At 42.7% G+C, this 18,491-nt stretch overlaps 1 protein-coding gene across 19 annotated transcripts in view; it reads right to left on the bottom strand.

The window, feature by feature from the left end:
* Window positions 1-18,491, bottom strand: part of PTK2 (protein tyrosine kinase 2) — a 252,734-nt gene that overhangs the window by 179,656 nt on the left and 54,587 nt on the right. For 3 of the 19 annotated variants that reach the window (XM_067712784.1, XM_067712799.1, XM_067712798.1), the window contains exon 1: window positions 8,207-8,509. The exons of 3 other annotated variants lie outside the window; for them this stretch is intronic. In XM_067712784.1, the coding sequence (XP_067568885.1) occupies window positions 8,207-8,306 (100 nt within the window). In that variant the 5' untranslated portion in view covers window positions 8,307-8,509. Of the gene's footprint in view, window positions 1-8,206; window positions 8,514-15,201; window positions 15,447-18,491 lie in introns of those variants that run through there. 13 more of the 19 variants (XM_067712789.1, XM_067712786.1, XM_067712797.1 and 10 more) reach the window with 10 other exon arrangements.

Here is an 18,491-nt window from a genome sequence, read left to right as displayed (position 1 = left end):
TAAATCCAATAACCAAATTAAGCACAGTGTTCCTTTAGATTTTCCCCCTAAACCTTGTCCTATAAAACAACTATGCATTTTTTACACTGAAAACATGCCACCGGTATAACATTCCATCGTGAATCTCCACAAAGCTGAAAGAAGAAGAACAGTCAACAGTTCAGGACTATTATCTTCTCAATGAAATTCTGTCAACTTTACAAAGCAGTAAGATTTTCACAGTAAAAAAAAATTAATATTAAGGTATGATATTCTGGCAGAATTTTGTTTCTCTTAAAAAAAAAAAAGTTAACAAAACAGACTTCGGGGGAGATCAACAGGCTGGTCTCACCCTGGTTAACAGATCCTGTGTTTGTCCTTGGTTTTCTCAGTAAGACAGACTGTACACATCTTTCAGTAGAGGAAGGATTTTTCTGGCTGTGCTGTATATCATACAAACGGATGCATAAGAGAACACTTTCTAACTTGTTTTATGAGAACTCTGATATGAAAAACTAACAAAAAGATTACAAGAAAAAAAAATTACAGACCGATGTCCCTCATGAAAATAGACACAAATACCCTAAACAGAACCCTACATCTTCAATCTCGCAATGTATAAATAGGGTAACGGATAACCCATCACCATCAGGTGGGATTCATCTTAGGAATGCAAAGTTGGTTTAACAATCAAAATGTAATTCATATTATCACATCAACAGATACAGAAAAAGAGCCTGACAAAATTCAACACTCTCTAATGATTTTTAAAAAAAAAAACCTCTCAGAAAACCAGGAATTAAAAGGGAAGTTTTTTGATTTGATAAAGGATATCTTAAAACAAAAAAAACAAAACTGAGCTAAATCCTATTTAACACTGAGTACTTTCTTCTTAGGGTCGGAACAAGACAAGGACATCCCTTCTTGCCATTTCTACTCAACCCTGGGATGGAGGTCCAAGTTGAGGCTGGCAAAAAGGTAGGACAAAGAAACAAAAGATATCAAGATTGTAGAGAGGGCTTCCCTGGTGGCACAGTGGCTGAGAGTCTGCCTGCCGATGCAGGGGACACGGGTTCGTGCCCTGGTCCGGGACGATCCCACATGCCGCGGAGTGGCTGGGCCCGTGAGCCATGGCCGCTGAGCCTGAGCATCCGGAGCCTGTGCTCCACAACGGGAGAGGCCACAACAGTGAGAGGCCTGCGTACCGCGAGAAAAAAAAAAAAAAAAAGATTGTAGAGAAAAATAGTTTTTATTTACAGATTACATGATTATAGTTTTTTAGGACTGTCTACTTGTGCAAATAAACCACCAGAACTAATAAGTGAATTTATAGTAAGGCCACAAGATAAGCTAACAAGATAATCTATTTCTGCATACTAGGCCAACAACTGGAAAATTAAACTTCAAACCAAATAGCATCAAAAAAAGTCCAGACCACCACACTAAGATCTACTATACACTAGTGTATGATACTGGATAGATACACCAGAAATCTCAATACTGTTCACAGGGCATTCTCCCAAATTGATCTACAGCTTCAACACAGCCCCATCAAAACAGAATAGAAAAAAAAAAAAAAATTAACTTCAAAAACTGCTGTAACTGGTAAAACTTCCTATCCGTAAGTCTGCAAATTCAACTGAACACTGGGATAACAGGCAAAAAACCAAAAAACAAAAGAATTCACTGACATCTGAGATAAGAACGCAAAAAAATGAACCAAAGCTACATGAACCACAGAATAAACCACAGTCTGTCTTTTTACTCAAAGAAAAAATTTACTGCCATTGGTTTCTTTTCAACAAATTCCTACAAAATACTTAAAATATGACTCAATTTATACAACCTTTCAGGAAGAAAGGAATAAAAACACAAATGTATGTAAGTTAAAGAAGTTACAGACGATAATACCTATACACCTAATCATAAACCTAAATTATGTGAGCTACATGTCAATAATATTACATAAATTTACACAAATATTACTTAAATGCAAAACAAAAATATTCAGTGATAATTTTTTTTAAATATTTATTTATTTAGGCTGCACCAGGTGTTAGTTGCAGCATGTGGACTCTTAGTTGCAGCATGCATGCGGGATCTAGTTCCCTGACCAGGGATTGAAACCGGGCCCCCTGCATTGGGAGCGTGGAGTCTTACCCACTGGACCACCAAGGAAGTCCCTAATTATTTTAACATTAGCTTTTTCTCTTTAACTGAAAACTGACCAAGTTATGAAATAGAGAAAACTGTTGAATTTACAATAAATTCCTTACAGTTTAAACAATTACAGACAAATCTGAAATTAAAGATTTGTGAACACTATTTTTAAAAATCAGTATCACTAACCATTAAAGCACTAGAAAGAACTCAACAGTTTTTTAATTTTCCCAAAAAAGCCTCCATCACCCTTCTCATTGGCTTCCAGAGACTTAGACCTCTATTGCTGCAGGCAGACAAGATGACTCACTCCATTAAGGCGTTCATCTGTTCACGACAGCAGTCTGCCATACACGAGGCACTGGACGCAGCAGTGAGCAAGGGCAGACTGGCTCCTTGCCTCCTAGGTGTGCATTTCACTGCAGGAGAGCAAGCGAGCCCAAGAGGTGGACCACGGACAGTTTGTGAGCTGGTGAGGAGAGCAAGAGAGAAGGGAAAGCAGAGGAGCGGGGAGGATGGTGGTGGCAGGAGAAGGGTCCCATTTCACCAGGGGGGCCAAGGAGGACACACTCATACAGCTTATTGTCCAAACCAGGAGACCCAGCAGGGGAGTCGTGGGTGGGTGGTAAGTGTCAAGACGGATAAACTGGGGCACTCACTTTCCCTACCTGGTTGACAAGGGCATATCTGAGCAAAAACCCCACGTCCAACTAGAGCTCTAGAACTGCATGTGGAGAGAACCCTGGGGAGCACTAGCGGCCTCTTCCCCAAATACAATGAGGACGAGTGAAAGAATGAGAGAGAAAGGTATCTGAATCCCCACACTACCGGCTCTGTGGGTGAGGGAAGGGATGCTAACAAGATTCGAAACAGGAGAGAAAAGGGAGTTCCCCGTGACCCCGCACAGCGAGCTGCTCTCCTTATCTCTGTTCAAGTGCTGCCTAGCTGTCCTCTCCTTCTCCTCTGCAGTGACAGAGACACCTGTTACTTTCATATTCTCGATTTATCATAAACTCATGTACTCGATATGCTGCTGCATGCGAGGGATACAAACACACTGCACTAACATTTACCCACGGTTAACTCACTATGATGTGAGGAAAGGGACCAGCGCCATGAGGAGATAATCAAGGAATCCGAGCTGGAGTGGCTGCGGTCACAGAGGGAACTGTGACAGGACAGGGTGTCCCGGGTGGAGGGAAAAGCATCCACCACCTGAGGAAGAGTTCAAGGAACTGACAGATGATGGTGAGGGACTGAGGCAGACAAGGTGTGCCTCCCGTGCGGCGGATGAGGCTCCCAGGGAGAGGGAAGACGGCGCCCAGTCCATGCACAGGGGCCTGACTAGGCCTGGCACCCACCTGGGGAGTCCCGGTCTTCGGAGGCGGGGGAGTCTCAGAAAGAAGAGCCCCACCCCTCCCCCTCGAAGAAACAGGGTGGAGGGCAAGGCTTCCCTGCTCACCCTCCCCATCGGCCTCAATGCAACTCAAACTGCAGTCAGTGGGAAAGCCCACATCCTCTGGGACACGCCAACACCTTCGGGTCTCAGAGCCTTCACGTGCAGAACCCCTAGAGCGCGGAGCACCCTCCACACCCTCTCGGCCTGAATCGAAATGGCCCAGACTACCAGTTTAGCCTTCTTTTTCACTCAGCAAACAACTGAGTGCTGACAATATGTCCGACCAGAGGGATTTACAAAGTAAGAAGGCCTGTAAGAAGCTGACAACCAGGTAACCGGAGACAAGCAAGTAAGCAGAGCTGAGGGAGTCGCCAGCTATGCCAGTGTGTGCAGCGCCCAGCCCTGTGGGCCGGTGATAGACAGAGGGCCACGCGCGGGGCAGAGTCCTGAAGGCTTCACGTGTGAAAAAGAAGGAAAGTTCCACACAGGAGCAACAAAAGCGTAAGGGACAGGCGGGGCACAACCCAGCAGGGTCCTCTCAGAAAGCTAGGTGCACGCAGTGCTGCGAGGCTGGAGCCTGCAGGAGCTGGGGAGGGGGAGACAGGACGGAGGGGAGGTGGGCAGTGCCTGAGGACACCACTGCAGCATGAGGGCAGGCGGAGGGTGAACGGAAACTCAGCTCAGCATTCACTGTGGCTGCTATGTGGAGGCGCCATGACCTGCTGCCCGGGCTGTGCACTCATAAAACTCAGTCACCCCTCTGGAGAGCACTGGATTTCTTTTACTGTAAATTTACAGGTATCTAGACAGCCACATAAGTATAACTATGAAATGTTTGTATGCTTACATAATAATACATTTTTAATCTGTCTCCCCCACGAGTCAATTAGCTCCTCAAGCTGTCAGATCGGATGGCCGTGATCCCACAGGCGTGGCAGAGGGCAGCTATCAGACCCTGGAGCCTGACCCAGACCCATCTGTTGAGAGAACTGAATGTAGCATGTGTGCTGCTACAAGACGAAACCCAAAGACCAATTCACTCCTTTTGTTGAGCAATTTTTAAGGGTTAGTTAACTCTATACAGAATTTGTTCATTCATTAGGTAATATTTATTTCTGCCAATTACTTGTCAAGCAGGAAAAAACCTGACATAATCCCTGACTTTGTTAAGTTTACCATCTAGCAAAGAAGAGATCAAACAAGCGCAATATACCATGATAAATAACAGTATATGTTGTGCAAGACAGAAGAAAAGGCTCAAGGAGGGAACACCAGAGAGAAACTGGTTTAGCTGAGACCTAAAGGTGCAGGAGTCAGCTGGGCAGAGAAGGGAGACAAGAGGCAACTGCAGGTGCAGAAGGCCTAAGAGGAAAGACTTTGGGTGTCCCAGGCACTGAAAAGTCAAAATGAGCAAGAGGCCAAGGGCCCAAAGCTGGGGACAGTGGACAGAAGCCAGATCAGGCGAAGCCCTGCAGGCCATGTTAAGGATTTGCAATTCCATCAGATTCTAATGAGAAGCCACTGGCGAGTTTGAAAAAGAATAACATCAGATTTATGTTTTTACAAAATCACTCCAGCAGGTGTGTGAAGGATGAACATGTGAGGAAACAAGAAGACCAACAGGAAGCAACTCCCATAGCCCAGAGGGGGCGAGAAGGTGAGGAATTCAAGACCAATTTTGGAGACAGAATCATCAGGATAAAAAGATGGATCCCTTATACATGGAAGAAGGCATCAAAGAGGCATCCTGGGTCTGTGGCATGAACAACTGAGTGGATGGGGGTTTGACATGTTTATTAACACACAGGATTTGGGGAGGAACCGATTTCAGGGGCAACAAGTAAGAGGCTCCTCTCTGGTTGATATCAGATGCTTATGAAAAATACAAATGTAGGTATCAAGAGGCAGCTGACCCCTGGAGTCTGCTACACAGAAGAGAAGATGCACAGAGACGGATGGATGGATGGATGGATGGATGGAGTTTAAAATACTGATACAGAAAAAGCATGACTTCAACCACAGGATCCAGAATCACACAAATGAACTATTAATAGTATATTCAAACTCCATCTACCACTGAAAGACACAGAAAAAAATCAACAACAACAACAAAAAAAATAAATAAATAAATAAAATAAAAAAATAAAAAAAAAAATCAACAACACATTTATTCCTAACAACCAAATCTGACACCCCTCAATCCTTCCCCGTCTTTCAAAAAGATGAAACAAACAATGCACACACTGATATAATCAAAGAACTTTCCAGGCAGGCCTTTCTGCACTTAGTAGCCTTGTAGCCAATTAACAGCACGGTAAACATTTACACTTACTTCAATATCCTGAATTAAAACTGTCTTTAAGCCTAGGAAATTATGATATAGTTAAACACAATTTATAACACAGTGCTCTTAAATATGTTAAAATACAATCTTCAGCAGGTGGAATCTAAGGTGGGTTCTTTAAACTAAATTCATCAGTACAATAAACTTTATTACAGAAAAGACTCCAGAGTGTTTTAAGGATAAAGTTTTCACTTCAAAGTACACAAATATAGGTCTGTTCTATTATTTTTAGCCTGTTCTAGTAAGTATTTTACATGTCTTCTTAAATTGGGCCATGGCTGTTTTTTGAGGTTAATGTGACTGATAAAATCAAATGTGAGGTTTAGAATGTCTAACTGCAAAGAGAGATTTGGATATATATTCTTTGGATTTGAGCTTTTTACTTTGTCTCTATCTAAAAGGAGTAATTTTATACTTTAAAATAACCAATTCAGCCAATTTCTGCACAGCAACATCTTTGTCTTTATCACACAGCAAAAATTAATCAGGATAAACACCTAAGGGCGAGACAGTAAGCGGAGAAGGCAGAGGGGACCTGTCCTGAGATGGTGCCTGTGTGCTCACCGGGCAATGGGCTCAGCCCCAGAAGGGGACAGGGTGCAAACTCCCCATAATTGTCAGAATCTGCTCCTGAAGGATCCATCTGAGGAGACAGCCTGTTCCAGCCCTACACGCAGACTGACTTTGACCTTGACACCATCCCTACCTTCTCCCTCTTCTACACATGGGAGCTCTGCCCTCATGCCCAAGCCCACCTCTATCAAAATGATATTTCAGTTAAAAACGCCTCTACTCATTTGCTCTGCAGTCAGCAAACATAATGGAAAAATAAGTGGCTTCAATCAATTGCTTTGGGACGAACAAAAACACTACAATCTCTCTTCCAAAGTTCATAGTTCTAAAGTCACTTTGAAGTTTTAAAAAACTTAGTAGCTGATTATTTAATATCACATTGCCACTGGATTCATATATCTTGAATCTAGCCTAGACGTTGTGAGTGAAATCAGAGCCTTATTGTTAAGGATAAGTGCTAACAGAGAGGTATCATTTGCTATCACACAATGCAAGTGGCATTATATAAATGAATCCCAGCAAGTCTGGGAAAAGATCAAAATTTTCAACAAGTACAGAACTCTTCGCCACTGAGCACTGACCATGTTCAATTATACTACACAGTCCTGAGGTAAGAACCTGCAATTTAAAAAGTTCCCAAACCCAACATCCTTTAAAACTCAAGAGTTTGAATTAACTGCAAAATCTTTACTCTTAATATCTAATTATGTAATAAAATGACAGTCTTTGTTTAGTCATACTAAAGGATTCTAATATCACATGTTTTAAAAATGTTTAAAAGCCTAGAAAAGAATTAATAGATAATGACAACAACTCAAATGAAAACCAGTTTAATCTTGTGCTAACACATCAACATCCTGGTGGTATTAACATTTTTAACCTGAACACTAAATTTAATCAGTCTGAAGCTTTACTTATAATACTGCAGCTCTTTACGCAGTGCAGATTCCTCCTTTTAAAAATCTTTCCTAAGTGAAGTAAGATGATATTTAAATATATATTTTTTAATAATAAATATTTTTATTAAATTCTTCATTAAGGACTTTATCTCCCAGGTTAAATATTCAATCCACTACTATTTTAAGCAAAACAGCCTACCTGTCTTGGTCTTATTCATACATGAATTATATGGCATTTTTAACTTCTAAACACATTCCCCAAATACCATCCTGAGTGTTACAATGAAATGCTATATTTTATATTTTTATTTTTATATAACTAAAACCCCTAACAACATTACAGAGGAAAACTGTTTATTCACAGCATTGCTGACCCTTAGTGATAAGCCCACCTTACAGTAACAAGGAATTTCCAATTAAATACACAGTCTTTACGGTGAGGAAAGGAAACCAATTTTTGAAATAAGAAAATCTGTTACTCTTTTTTCCTGCAGTCCTATTTAAGCTTAGTCTCTTTACTCTTTAAAAACTTCTGCCTCTCAGAATGGGTAGGACGTCTTGATTAAAACTCAAAACAAAACATGCAACTTCAAGAGACATAAGACAGAGCATAAAAAGAGTTTACTCATTTAAATGCATTTTCATAAAAATAATTTTATTTACTTTTTGAAACACTCTCTAATTGGTTTTATGCAATAGTTGCAAACCCATACCATGTAATTTCCCTTTTTCCTTAAATTTAATTGTGACTCTCTTTGAAATAAGTTCTGACAAACTCTTATCCACCTTCTTAGCGCAAAAGCATGAATCTAAATAAAATTTAAACCGAATAGATTTTTAATCTACTTATACCTTTAGCCCAACACACTGGAAATGGACTACAGCCGCTCTTCTCCATACAGACAGCACCTGTGGGTCCCAGGGCCCCTCGGCCCGTCACTTCCAACAACATAAAGTCAGTCCTAGAAAGACCAAGCCAGGAGTCCGCACAACAAGTCCCCGTTCATCGCTCCTACAGGATTTGCTTCGATCCACAAGCAAGACTAAGCTTCCCCACTGCGCTCCTTTTTTCAGAGCTTGAAGCAAAATTTGGGAGGTGTTCCCTCTGTAATGTTTTCCAGCAGCTTGAAGAATGCCTCTCAGTTACAGAATCTTCTCAAGCTTCCGCAACCTGAAACACAGACCTTCCTGGCCAGATTAAGCTACTGAACAGAAAGAAACCAGCAAGTAACGTGACCCCAAGGGTCTGTGTTCCTAGATTCATTCAGGGAAAGAGAGCGAGAAGGAGGGGAGGGAGGACACAGGGTGGAGAAAAAGGCGGCCGGTAGCCAGAACCTTATTAATATGCTAATCTCACCCTTCTGTTCAATTCATCTGGCAGACTTCTGTTTACGAAACTGACAGACGATTCTAGAATTGGGTAAGCTGCAAATCAAGTCTGACCCAGATCATGTCTGTAGGTGCCTGCTCAAACCATTGTTGTTTTTCAAAGTCGTGCTTTTGGCATTTTACCAGCCTAATTCTGACCTACAGTTAAAATAATTACCTTGATGAAATAAGAATAATTCTGAAAATAAAATCCTGATCATCACTAAAAACAAGTCTGTAAAAAATGTCCATAGGAACCCAAGTATTTTTGAGGTAAAATATTTTTCCAGATTGATACTTGAAAAGTTTGTAAATTTATAGAAAGTATCTAGAAAACACATAAAAACAAGAGGTTGAGGTTGCCAGATACTTTCAAAATTAGCTTTAGGGAATATTGAGGGATCCAAGATGCATTTCTTTTTTTAGCTTCAAAATATAAGTGAATAATAAACTCATACTGAAGAAGCAGGACAGAAAAATACCCTAATAATCTGTACTAGCAACTTTTTTAAGATGCAAAGCTACTTACTTTCTCCATTCAAACTGAGAGATAATCAAGGTTGTCTAAAAAATTTAGCTCTTTGAACACATTCCACACTTATTATCTTAGCAGTAAGACAGTAAGTAACTAGGTTCCTGGAGCCTTTGCCTGGGCACAGTTTAGCCCTCCTAATATATCGGTGATTTTGTTAGTAGTAAATCCCGTAAACTAATTAAAAAAATCAAGTACTTTACTTAAATCCCGTAAGCTAATAAAGAATCAAGTACTTTACTTAACTGTGAATTCACTAACTTCTGAAAACAAGAGCTGAACAAAGGCTGTGGCCTCAGGGCAGCGTGTTCAGTTTCTAACAGCTCCCCTAGATGATGCTTTGTGCTGCAGGCTTTACCTTCAGTCTCCTAATTGCAGGCAGAGCTCAAGTGACCCCTCATATGCCCCAGTGAAAATACATCATTCACCACAGAGAACTCTGACCTCAGGCAACACTGGTAAGAAAGGGGGCTCCAGAAAACACAGGCAAGCAAGCCAGAAAAAGAACAGAAGAAACAAGCAGACAGACCCAGCAGAATTCATGAACACCAACCACCCCAGCTTCCCCCATTACTGAGGAGAGCCCAGGACAGAAAGGAACATCAGTGGGCAAGTCTGGTACCTGGTTCAGCCCCATGACAACGGCTTGGTGCTTAATCTGAAACCATCAGCTAACAGACTGTATAAACGACCCAAGCAAACTGTGAGTCTCTCTTGGAACCTATGACTCTCAAAAATTAAAAATTCAAGGCTACCTTGTCACCAACCACATTCTACACACCAGATACTGATTATATCTCATTTTCACATCTTCTAAGCAAAATCAGTGCCACCACATCTTTTAAAGATGAGTAAAGACAGGGCCATTCAACCGGCAGAGGCACAGTGTCACTGAGCCCAGCCGTATCCGGGAAGCAGGGGTCTTCACAAACAGCCCAGAAGGCCACAGCAGCAGCTGTGAAGAAAAGCTAGCGGGGGTGGGGGTGGGGGGGGTGGCTGGAGCTGATGCAGGGCAGTGGAGGCAGGGCAGTGGAGGCAGGGACGAGGGGCAAACTGAGAGCTTTCTAGGATGGAAAAAGTGAGTGGGGGGAGAAGCCCAGTTTCCAAATGAAGTGAACCAGTGGATGGCAGCTTTCTCTCCCATCCACCAAGCTAATTTATATTTTATTTCAATACCCAAATGTCACCTCCTGGTGTGCAAGGTCCTGAAAGCTGGAAAGATACAGAGAAGCATAAACTTCTCCAGGAAACAGGGAACAGTGGCTGCCTGATGAAGCACAGCCCAGATGGAAGCAGCAGCTACAAGAAAGAACCACTGCGGCGACTGAAAAGAAAGAGCAGCCGGTGTGAGAGCAGGAGAGGACACAGGTGCTCTGCAAACAGCAGAAAAGCACCTGCGGACCAGCACTGTGCCAGGTGCTTTCACACATAAAACAACCGAGTTTAACCCTTAACACAATCCCACCAAAGCACTTCCTTCCCCTTTTCTGCAGAAGAGGATCCTGAGGTTCAGAGGTGGAGTGATCTGTCTCAGGCCTAAGTTTGGTGATATAACTACTATTTTCTTTCTGCTAAATATTAAAACAACTTATGCTTTTAAATTCCCAATCCAGTGACATCTTGAAAAGAATGGGAACACAAGTGAAAAAAGTAAGCAATCCCTTTATGCTCTGATTCATGACATTCTATATATTAATATAAAAAGCTCTTTGGTATTTAAACAACCTCTTTATAGTATCAGTCTAGCTAAGAGCAACTCTGGTAAGTCCCACTTAACAAGTAAACTCTTAATTAAAATTTACTTTAAATAGAAAGATTACTGTTTGCTCAGGCCCCAAGCCTTGGTCACCTCGACTTCTTTTTCTGTCTCTTAGATCAAAGCATTCCATCAGCGAAACCCACCATCCCTGCCTTCAGACTACACCTGGGCCATGACCTCCCCCCGCCCACTGCCATCTGGCACCCACAGGCCTCCCCACCGCCCAGCCCCCTGTTTTTTGTCTCGCTGCTCCACAATCAATTCTCAAGCCAGCAGCTGCAACTGACCCTTTCTTTCAAAACATCAATCACACCATTTCACTCCTTTGCTAAAACTCACCAAACGTTCCCCAACTCCCCTGAACAGGTGACCTGCACACCAAGGATGGTCTGCAAATCCCTGTGCCAGGAGACTCCCCTACCATCTACAGCCCCATCTCCTCACCACCACCATCCCCGCCCCCGGGCTTTCTCAGCTCCAACCACACTGAGCTCCCTGTTGCCCTTTGCCCACACGAGCCACGCATGACACCTCAGGGCCTTTACACTGCCTGCCTCTCCCTCTAGGCTGGACACTCTTGCCCCAGATATAACCACAAGGCTCACTCCCTTTCCTCCGAGCCTTTGCTCAAATGTCACTTACTCCACGAGGCCTATCCTGACCGCCTCATCTAAAATTGCACAGCCCATACCCTAACCCAGCTTCACCTCCTCACAGCATGACCCCGTCTACAACACCACGTGCCTTATTCTGCACCTCGTCCACTGTCTGACTGCCCCACTGCAATGCACTCTCCATGGCGGGAAGGACGTCGTCGGTTCTGCACGCCATCTCCAGGGCCTCACTGCTAAAACAGAAAGTAAAATGTACAGGCCGTATTCCACACATTCTTCTAAGCCCTGTAGGTAATGAGGACATGGCAGAGGGAAGTTCTATTATTTTAGAGGCCACAACCATAGAGAAAGCATCAGAGATTCTAGGTATCAGGACCCGACACTAAGCTCCACGACAGCGTGGCCTGCCTCAGTCTTGGGCACTGCTTCACCTCCAGGACCCAGCACAGGGGCTTGAAAAATATTTACTGCATGAATACGTGAATTACACATGTTGTAAACCTTGCTTTTCTTCCCCCATAAGAATGGAAAAAGAAAAATTGATATAAATTCTACAAAAACCATGTGGAATGCCCTTCCTCATCCCACATAAAAAATAAATCACACAACTGTAGTATTCTGATACTCCAATCAGAACTTCCACTGCAGATTTTAGTAGAGCAATAGTGAAACTAATGTGTGAGATTAGACGGCTAGCAAACAATGCCATAAGCAAGATCAGTGAGCAGAAAAACCCTTCATACACTGTATAATTTTGTCCAATCCGGCTTCCCTACAGAAACCTGGCCTTAAATTAAGAAAGTCACTGGGAAAGAACTATTAAGAAACAAACTGCTTGTAAATGTCACAAAAGCAGCTCACAGAGATACAACTCTGACTTTCACAGTTCTCAGATGGTTATCATGGTTTTACTGGTTTGCCTTAAGTTAGTACCAAAACTTTAGGGCAGTACTTCTTACAAGAGTAAAGCACTGGTAAATGCTTTTATGTCAACCAACAGGAGGAATGTAAAAGAAAACTATAATTCACATTATACACACACAATTCAAAATTTACCTTCATTAATCAAAAGTTAAAGACTGAAATAAAATCAAAACTTTCACAATATGATGCCTCCACTGGCAACTGATAGTTACAACATACCCTAACTTCTGCAGCCGGGTATCCTGTTCTAAGTTTACTTCCAGTAAGACTCATAGAATTACCATTTCTGTGTCATTGCGTCTCACTGTTTCCACCACAAACACAGAAAAAATTTTTTCTGAAAATTTTAGTATCAATAAAAATTATGACTTGGTAAGAACTAAAGAAATTCAAGCTTAACAATGGCTATAATCACCTTCTGAAGACAAACAGACAATAGGTCGCAAAACACAAAATATTCCGAAAGGTGATGGTATTGGTATTACTTGCTTTCCCTGCCAACTTTCATAACAATTACCATACCTCCCTTCCATTAATCTGGAGGAACTCTGGGGAAGCTGAGGAAGGCACTGAATTTGCAACTGGAAGACGCAAAGGAGCCCCAGTTCTATCCGTAAGACAAAGAAAGAATCATTTCACCATCCTGAACCTAAGTCTGTTCACCTGTAAAACAAGGACAATGACAATACCTATCACCTATTGAACAGTGATGACGTGTCAATCACAAAAGAGCAGAACAGCAACACTAATAATGATGAAAATATAATAATAATGATGATGCCAAGCTAATGCTTACTACGTACCCAGCCCTGTTCTAAGTACTTTTATCCCACAATAGAGGCAGACTCTATTACCCCCACTGCACAGATGAAGAAACTGGAGCACAGAGAGATAACTTGTTCCAGGTCACAGAGCTTCTAAGGTGCAAAGCTGGAAATCAAACTCAGCCAGCCAGGCTCCACAGTCTGTGTTCCTCATTAATTTGCTGAGTGCTTTACACCTATTTTCTCAATTAGTACTTACAACAACCAATGAGGTAGATGATATTATAATCCACATGTGACATGTGAACAAACTGAGGAACAGAGAGATTAAGTAACATACCTAACATCAAGCTAGTCGGTCAGCGGCAGAGCTGGGATATGCACGGGCACTCGGACACCCGCCAGACCACACACTTCAACCACCACCTACAGTGATGCTACCTGCAGAGACTGCAAAGCTTTCCAGAGAGAGTCAGAAAGCAGGCCCCACCTAACCTACAGAGGATGACTGAGTCAGAGTGAGGACCAAAGGGACAAGAAAGGAAGAGAAGAAACACGCCCACGGAAAGAACGCAAGACAGACGGGCCACTCTCTCCCCTACACAACATCCCATCACAGTCCCTGGTGTCAGCAATCCTGCCAAAAACAAATTCAGGTAAGATGCTGGACATGCAGCTGGTACCTGAGAGATGCATCAAAACCACCAGGAGATAAACATACCACTGGATTAAGCCACACTGAGATATATGAAACAGAAGGAAAATGCCTTCTAGAAAGTCAGAAGGGCTTCCCTGGTGGTGCAGTGGTTAAGAATCTGCCTGCCAATGCAGGGGACACAAGTTCCAGCCCTGCTCCAGGAAGATCCCACAGGCCGTGGAGCAACTAAGCCCGTGCACCACAACTGCTGAGCCTGTGCTCTAGAGCGCATGAGCCACAACTACTGAGCCCACGTGCCACATCTACTGAAGCCCGCGCACTCTAGAGCCTGTGCTCCACAACACGAGAAGCCGCGCGCCGTAATGAAGAGTAGCCCCGCTCGCTGCAACTAGAGAAAGCCTGCACGCAGCAACGAAGACCCAACACAGCCAAAAATAATAAATAAATTCAAAAAATTAAAAGGCAGAAAATTTTGAACTTATTATTAATCTAAACAATACTCAGGACTTCCCTGGTGGTGCAGTGGATAAGACTCTGCACTCCCAATCCAGGCGGCCTGGGTTTGATCCTTGGTCAGGGAACTAGATCCCACATGCATGCTGCAACTAAAAGTTCACATGCCACAACTAAGGAGTCTGCATGCTGCAACTAAGGAGTCCTGGAGCTGCAACTAAGGAGTCCACCTGCCACAACTAGACCCAACGCAACCAAATTAATTAATTAATTAATTAACTTTAAAAAACAATGCTAAACTAGAATATTTCCAGAGACACTAATTCATGGCCATTTCTTGTTTATTTTGTCATATAAAAGAGCAGCGCTAAATTCCAGGTTTAAAAACTGTTGGGAGGTTACTCGCCATTAAGTTTAAGAGGGAAAAAAAGGGTCCTGAAATGTGTAAGAAGAATGCTTCCTTAGTTTTTCAAATATAGTGAGTGGTAGAGGTATAGTAACACAGGATGGGACAAGACACCAAAATTTTCAACCTAACTACATATGTTACAGAGGGGTATTCTGTTTATATTAACCAAAATGACACAAATATCAAAAGGCAATCGAGTATTTATTTTAATGTTGCAACTGTTCAAATCAACTTTGAAACTTTTACTGTATTGGGCATGCATATACATATCCAACTTACCTCATCATTTCCTCACCATACCCTATAAATCCAATTTATCCACAGTTTACCCTATAAATCCAATTTATCCACAGTTTGACCACTCACCTTATTTAGCAAATAGCGAAGGTAGGACTGGCTCCCCGAATTAGGTAACTGAAGCGGAGAGAACCTCTGGAGTCTTGCTAGAAATCAGGCCATGTGGTTGCAGGTTGCAAGCAGCTATAGCTGGAAGGGGCGCTGGTGCCAGGGGGACCCCTGGTGGTGAATGAGTCTCTTCTGCAACCTACATTCCTCAGCTATAAAGAGGGAGACGTCAACTATCTACATTTTAAATTATCCCTCGCTGTGGCCTGGAAAAGGAAAGTGTTTCTACAATGTGACTCTATACTCCATTTTCAAGAAACACTAGAAACACCCAGTATGGATCCAGTCCTTTCTTCAATCATATTCTGAGTAAGAGGCACAAATAAGATGGCTTCTCTTCCCAAACACAGCTGCGTAGTGGTTGGTTTTCTTTGTCAATCGGCCTCCTCTATGATTTTGCTCTTGTCACACTGGTATCAACAGACATTATTCTAACTTAGCAAAAATTTACAGAGTCACTTTTCCAACTCTACCTAAAAATTTTTATCATTAAAAAACGTTATTAGGGGGCTTTCTTGGTGGCGCAGTGGTTAAGAATCCGCCTGCCAATGCAGGGTACACGGGTTCGAGCCCTGGTCCAGGAGGATCCCACATGCCGCGGAGCAGCTAGGCCCATGCGCCACAACTGCTGAGCCTGCGCTCTAGAGCCTGTGAGCCACAACTACTGAGCCCGCATGCCACAACTACTGAAGCCCACGCGCCTAGAGCCGGTGCTCCGCAACAAGAGAAGCCACCGCAGTGAGAAGCCCGTGCACCGCAACAAAGAGTAGCCCCCGCTCGCCGCAACTAGAGAAGGCCCGTGCACAGCAACAAAGACCCAGTGTAACCAAAAATAAATAAAATAAATAAATTTATTAAAAACAAAAACAAACAAACAAACAAAAATGTTATTAGGGACTTCTCTGGTGGTCCAGTGGTAAAGAATCCGCCTTCCAATGCAGGGGACAGGGGTCCGATCCCTGGTCAGGGAACTAAGATCCCACATGCCATGGGGCAACTAAGCCTGCACGCCACAAACTACTGAGCCCAAACGCCTCAACTGGAGCCCGCGCACCATTTGCAGAAACATGGATGTGACTAGAGATTATCATACTAAGTGAAGTAAGTCAGAAATAGAAAGACAAATACCGTATGATATCACTTACACGTGGAATCTAAAATATGGCACAAATGAACCTATCGATGAAACAAGACTCACATATAGAGAACAGACTTGAGGTTGCCGCCAAGGGGGATGGGGAGAGGGAGAGAATGGACTGGGAGCTTGGGGTTGGTAGACTCAAACTATTACATTTAGAATGGATAAACAAGGGCTTCCCTTCCCTGGTGGCGCAGTGGTTAGGAATCCGCCTGCCAATGCAGGGGACACGGGTTCGAGCCCTGGTCCAGGAAGATCCCACATGCCACGGAGCAACTAAGCCTGTGCGCCACAACTACTGACCTGCGCTCTAGAGCCCGCGAGCCGCAACTACTAAGCCCACGTGCCACAACTACTGAAGCCCGTGTGCCTAGAGCCCGTGCTCCACAAGAGAAGCCACCACAATGAGAAGCCCATGCACCGCAACGAAGAGTAGCCCCCGCTTGCAGCAACTAGAGAAAGCCTGCGCGCAGCAACAAAGACCCCACACAGCCAAAAATAAATAAATAAATAAAATAAATTGGTAAAACCAACACTTAAAAAAAAAAAAGAATGGATAAACCATAAGGTCCTAATGTATATATAGCACAGGGAACTATATTCAATATCCTGTGATAAACCATAATGGAAAAGAATATTAAAAAAAGAATGTCTCTATGTGTATAACTGAGTCACTGTGCTGGACAGCAGAGATTGGCACAGCATTGTAAATCAACTATACTTCAATTTTTAAAAGTTATTAAAACCAACCTCACGCCTATTAGGATGATTACTATTTTTTTTTTTAAATATGAAAATAACAAGTGCTGGTGAAGATGTGGAGAAACTGGAACCCTTGCATACCATTGATGGGAAAGTAAAATGGTGCAACTGTTACAGGAAACAGTATGGAGGTTCCTCAAAAAAATCAAAAATAGAACTACCATACGATCCGGCAATTCCACTGCGGGAATTCCACACCCAAAAGAACTGAAAGCAGGGTCTTGAAGAGATTTGCACACCTATGTTCACAGCAATTATTCACAATAGTGGAATGGTTGAAAGGATAAATAAAATGTGGTGTAAATTATAGTGGAATATTATTCAGCCTTTGAAAGGAAGGAAAGCCTGTCACATGTGAAATAAGCACAAATACTGTATGATTCCACTTACTTGAGGCACCTAAAGTAGTAAAGCTCGCAGGAACAGAAAGCAGAATGGTGGCTACCAGGCGCTGGGGAGAAGGGAAGAGGGGGTACAAAGCTTCTGATTCACAAGATAAGCCCTAGAGATCTGTTTCACAATTATGTGAATACACTTAACACCACTGACCTACACTCTTAAAAACAGGTAAGATGGTAAATTTTATGTTCTGTTTTTTGTCTATCCCAATAAAAAATTTTTTAAAATGTTAAAACCACTTTAAAAGAGTGAATCTCACTTATATTTTACAACGGAACTGCAAATACGATATAATTATGTCTACTTTTACAGACAAGGGGGAAAGCCTTGAGACGTCAGAACGAGCTCGAAGTGCAAGAGGCAGTAAAAAGAGAGACAACAACCGGTCCTTGACTAGGCTGGATACTGGTCCGGCACTGCTAATACTGGTCCAGCACTGGACAAGGGGGCTTTATGTGGCTTAAAAAAATTAATCCCCTAATAAACTTTGAGATTATTACTAATATCACCATTTTCAAGAAAAAGGCAACAGGCTTAGAGAGGTAAAGGACTTGGGGTAAGATCAGATTTCGTAGAAGTCAAAGTCACATGTGACTCCAAAGCCCAAATCACTTCATCTTTTCCACACCGTTAAGCCTGAAAGCCCAATGTTGTCCTCTCTCTGACTTGGTTTTCTCATCAATTAAATGAAGTTTAAAATGGCATCTACTGTTCACAGTTGTTAGGAGAATTAAATCTCACAACACAAAGGGCTTTGAGAGTACAGCATTATCAGTGCATTACTCTGCATCTTCTGTGCTGGTGCAATGACTTAAACACCAGGGATCCAAAAATAACTGGGACAGAGCCCAGGCCACTGAGGAGCTCAGAGCTCACAGAGGACAAGCGCATAAGTCCCAGCACCCACAGTTCCGGCTCCTGGTAGACTGGTCTAAGAAACCCCCAGTAAATT

The sequence above is a fragment of the Pseudorca crassidens genome, chromosome 17, assembly GCF_039906515.1.
Source record: "Pseudorca crassidens isolate mPseCra1 chromosome 17, mPseCra1.hap1, whole genome shotgun sequence".
Taxonomy (NCBI): Eukaryota; Metazoa; Chordata; class Mammalia; order Artiodactyla; family Delphinidae; genus Pseudorca; species Pseudorca crassidens.
Note: the sequence above shows the minus strand (reverse complement) of the source record. Positions and strands in the feature narration are given on the sequence as shown.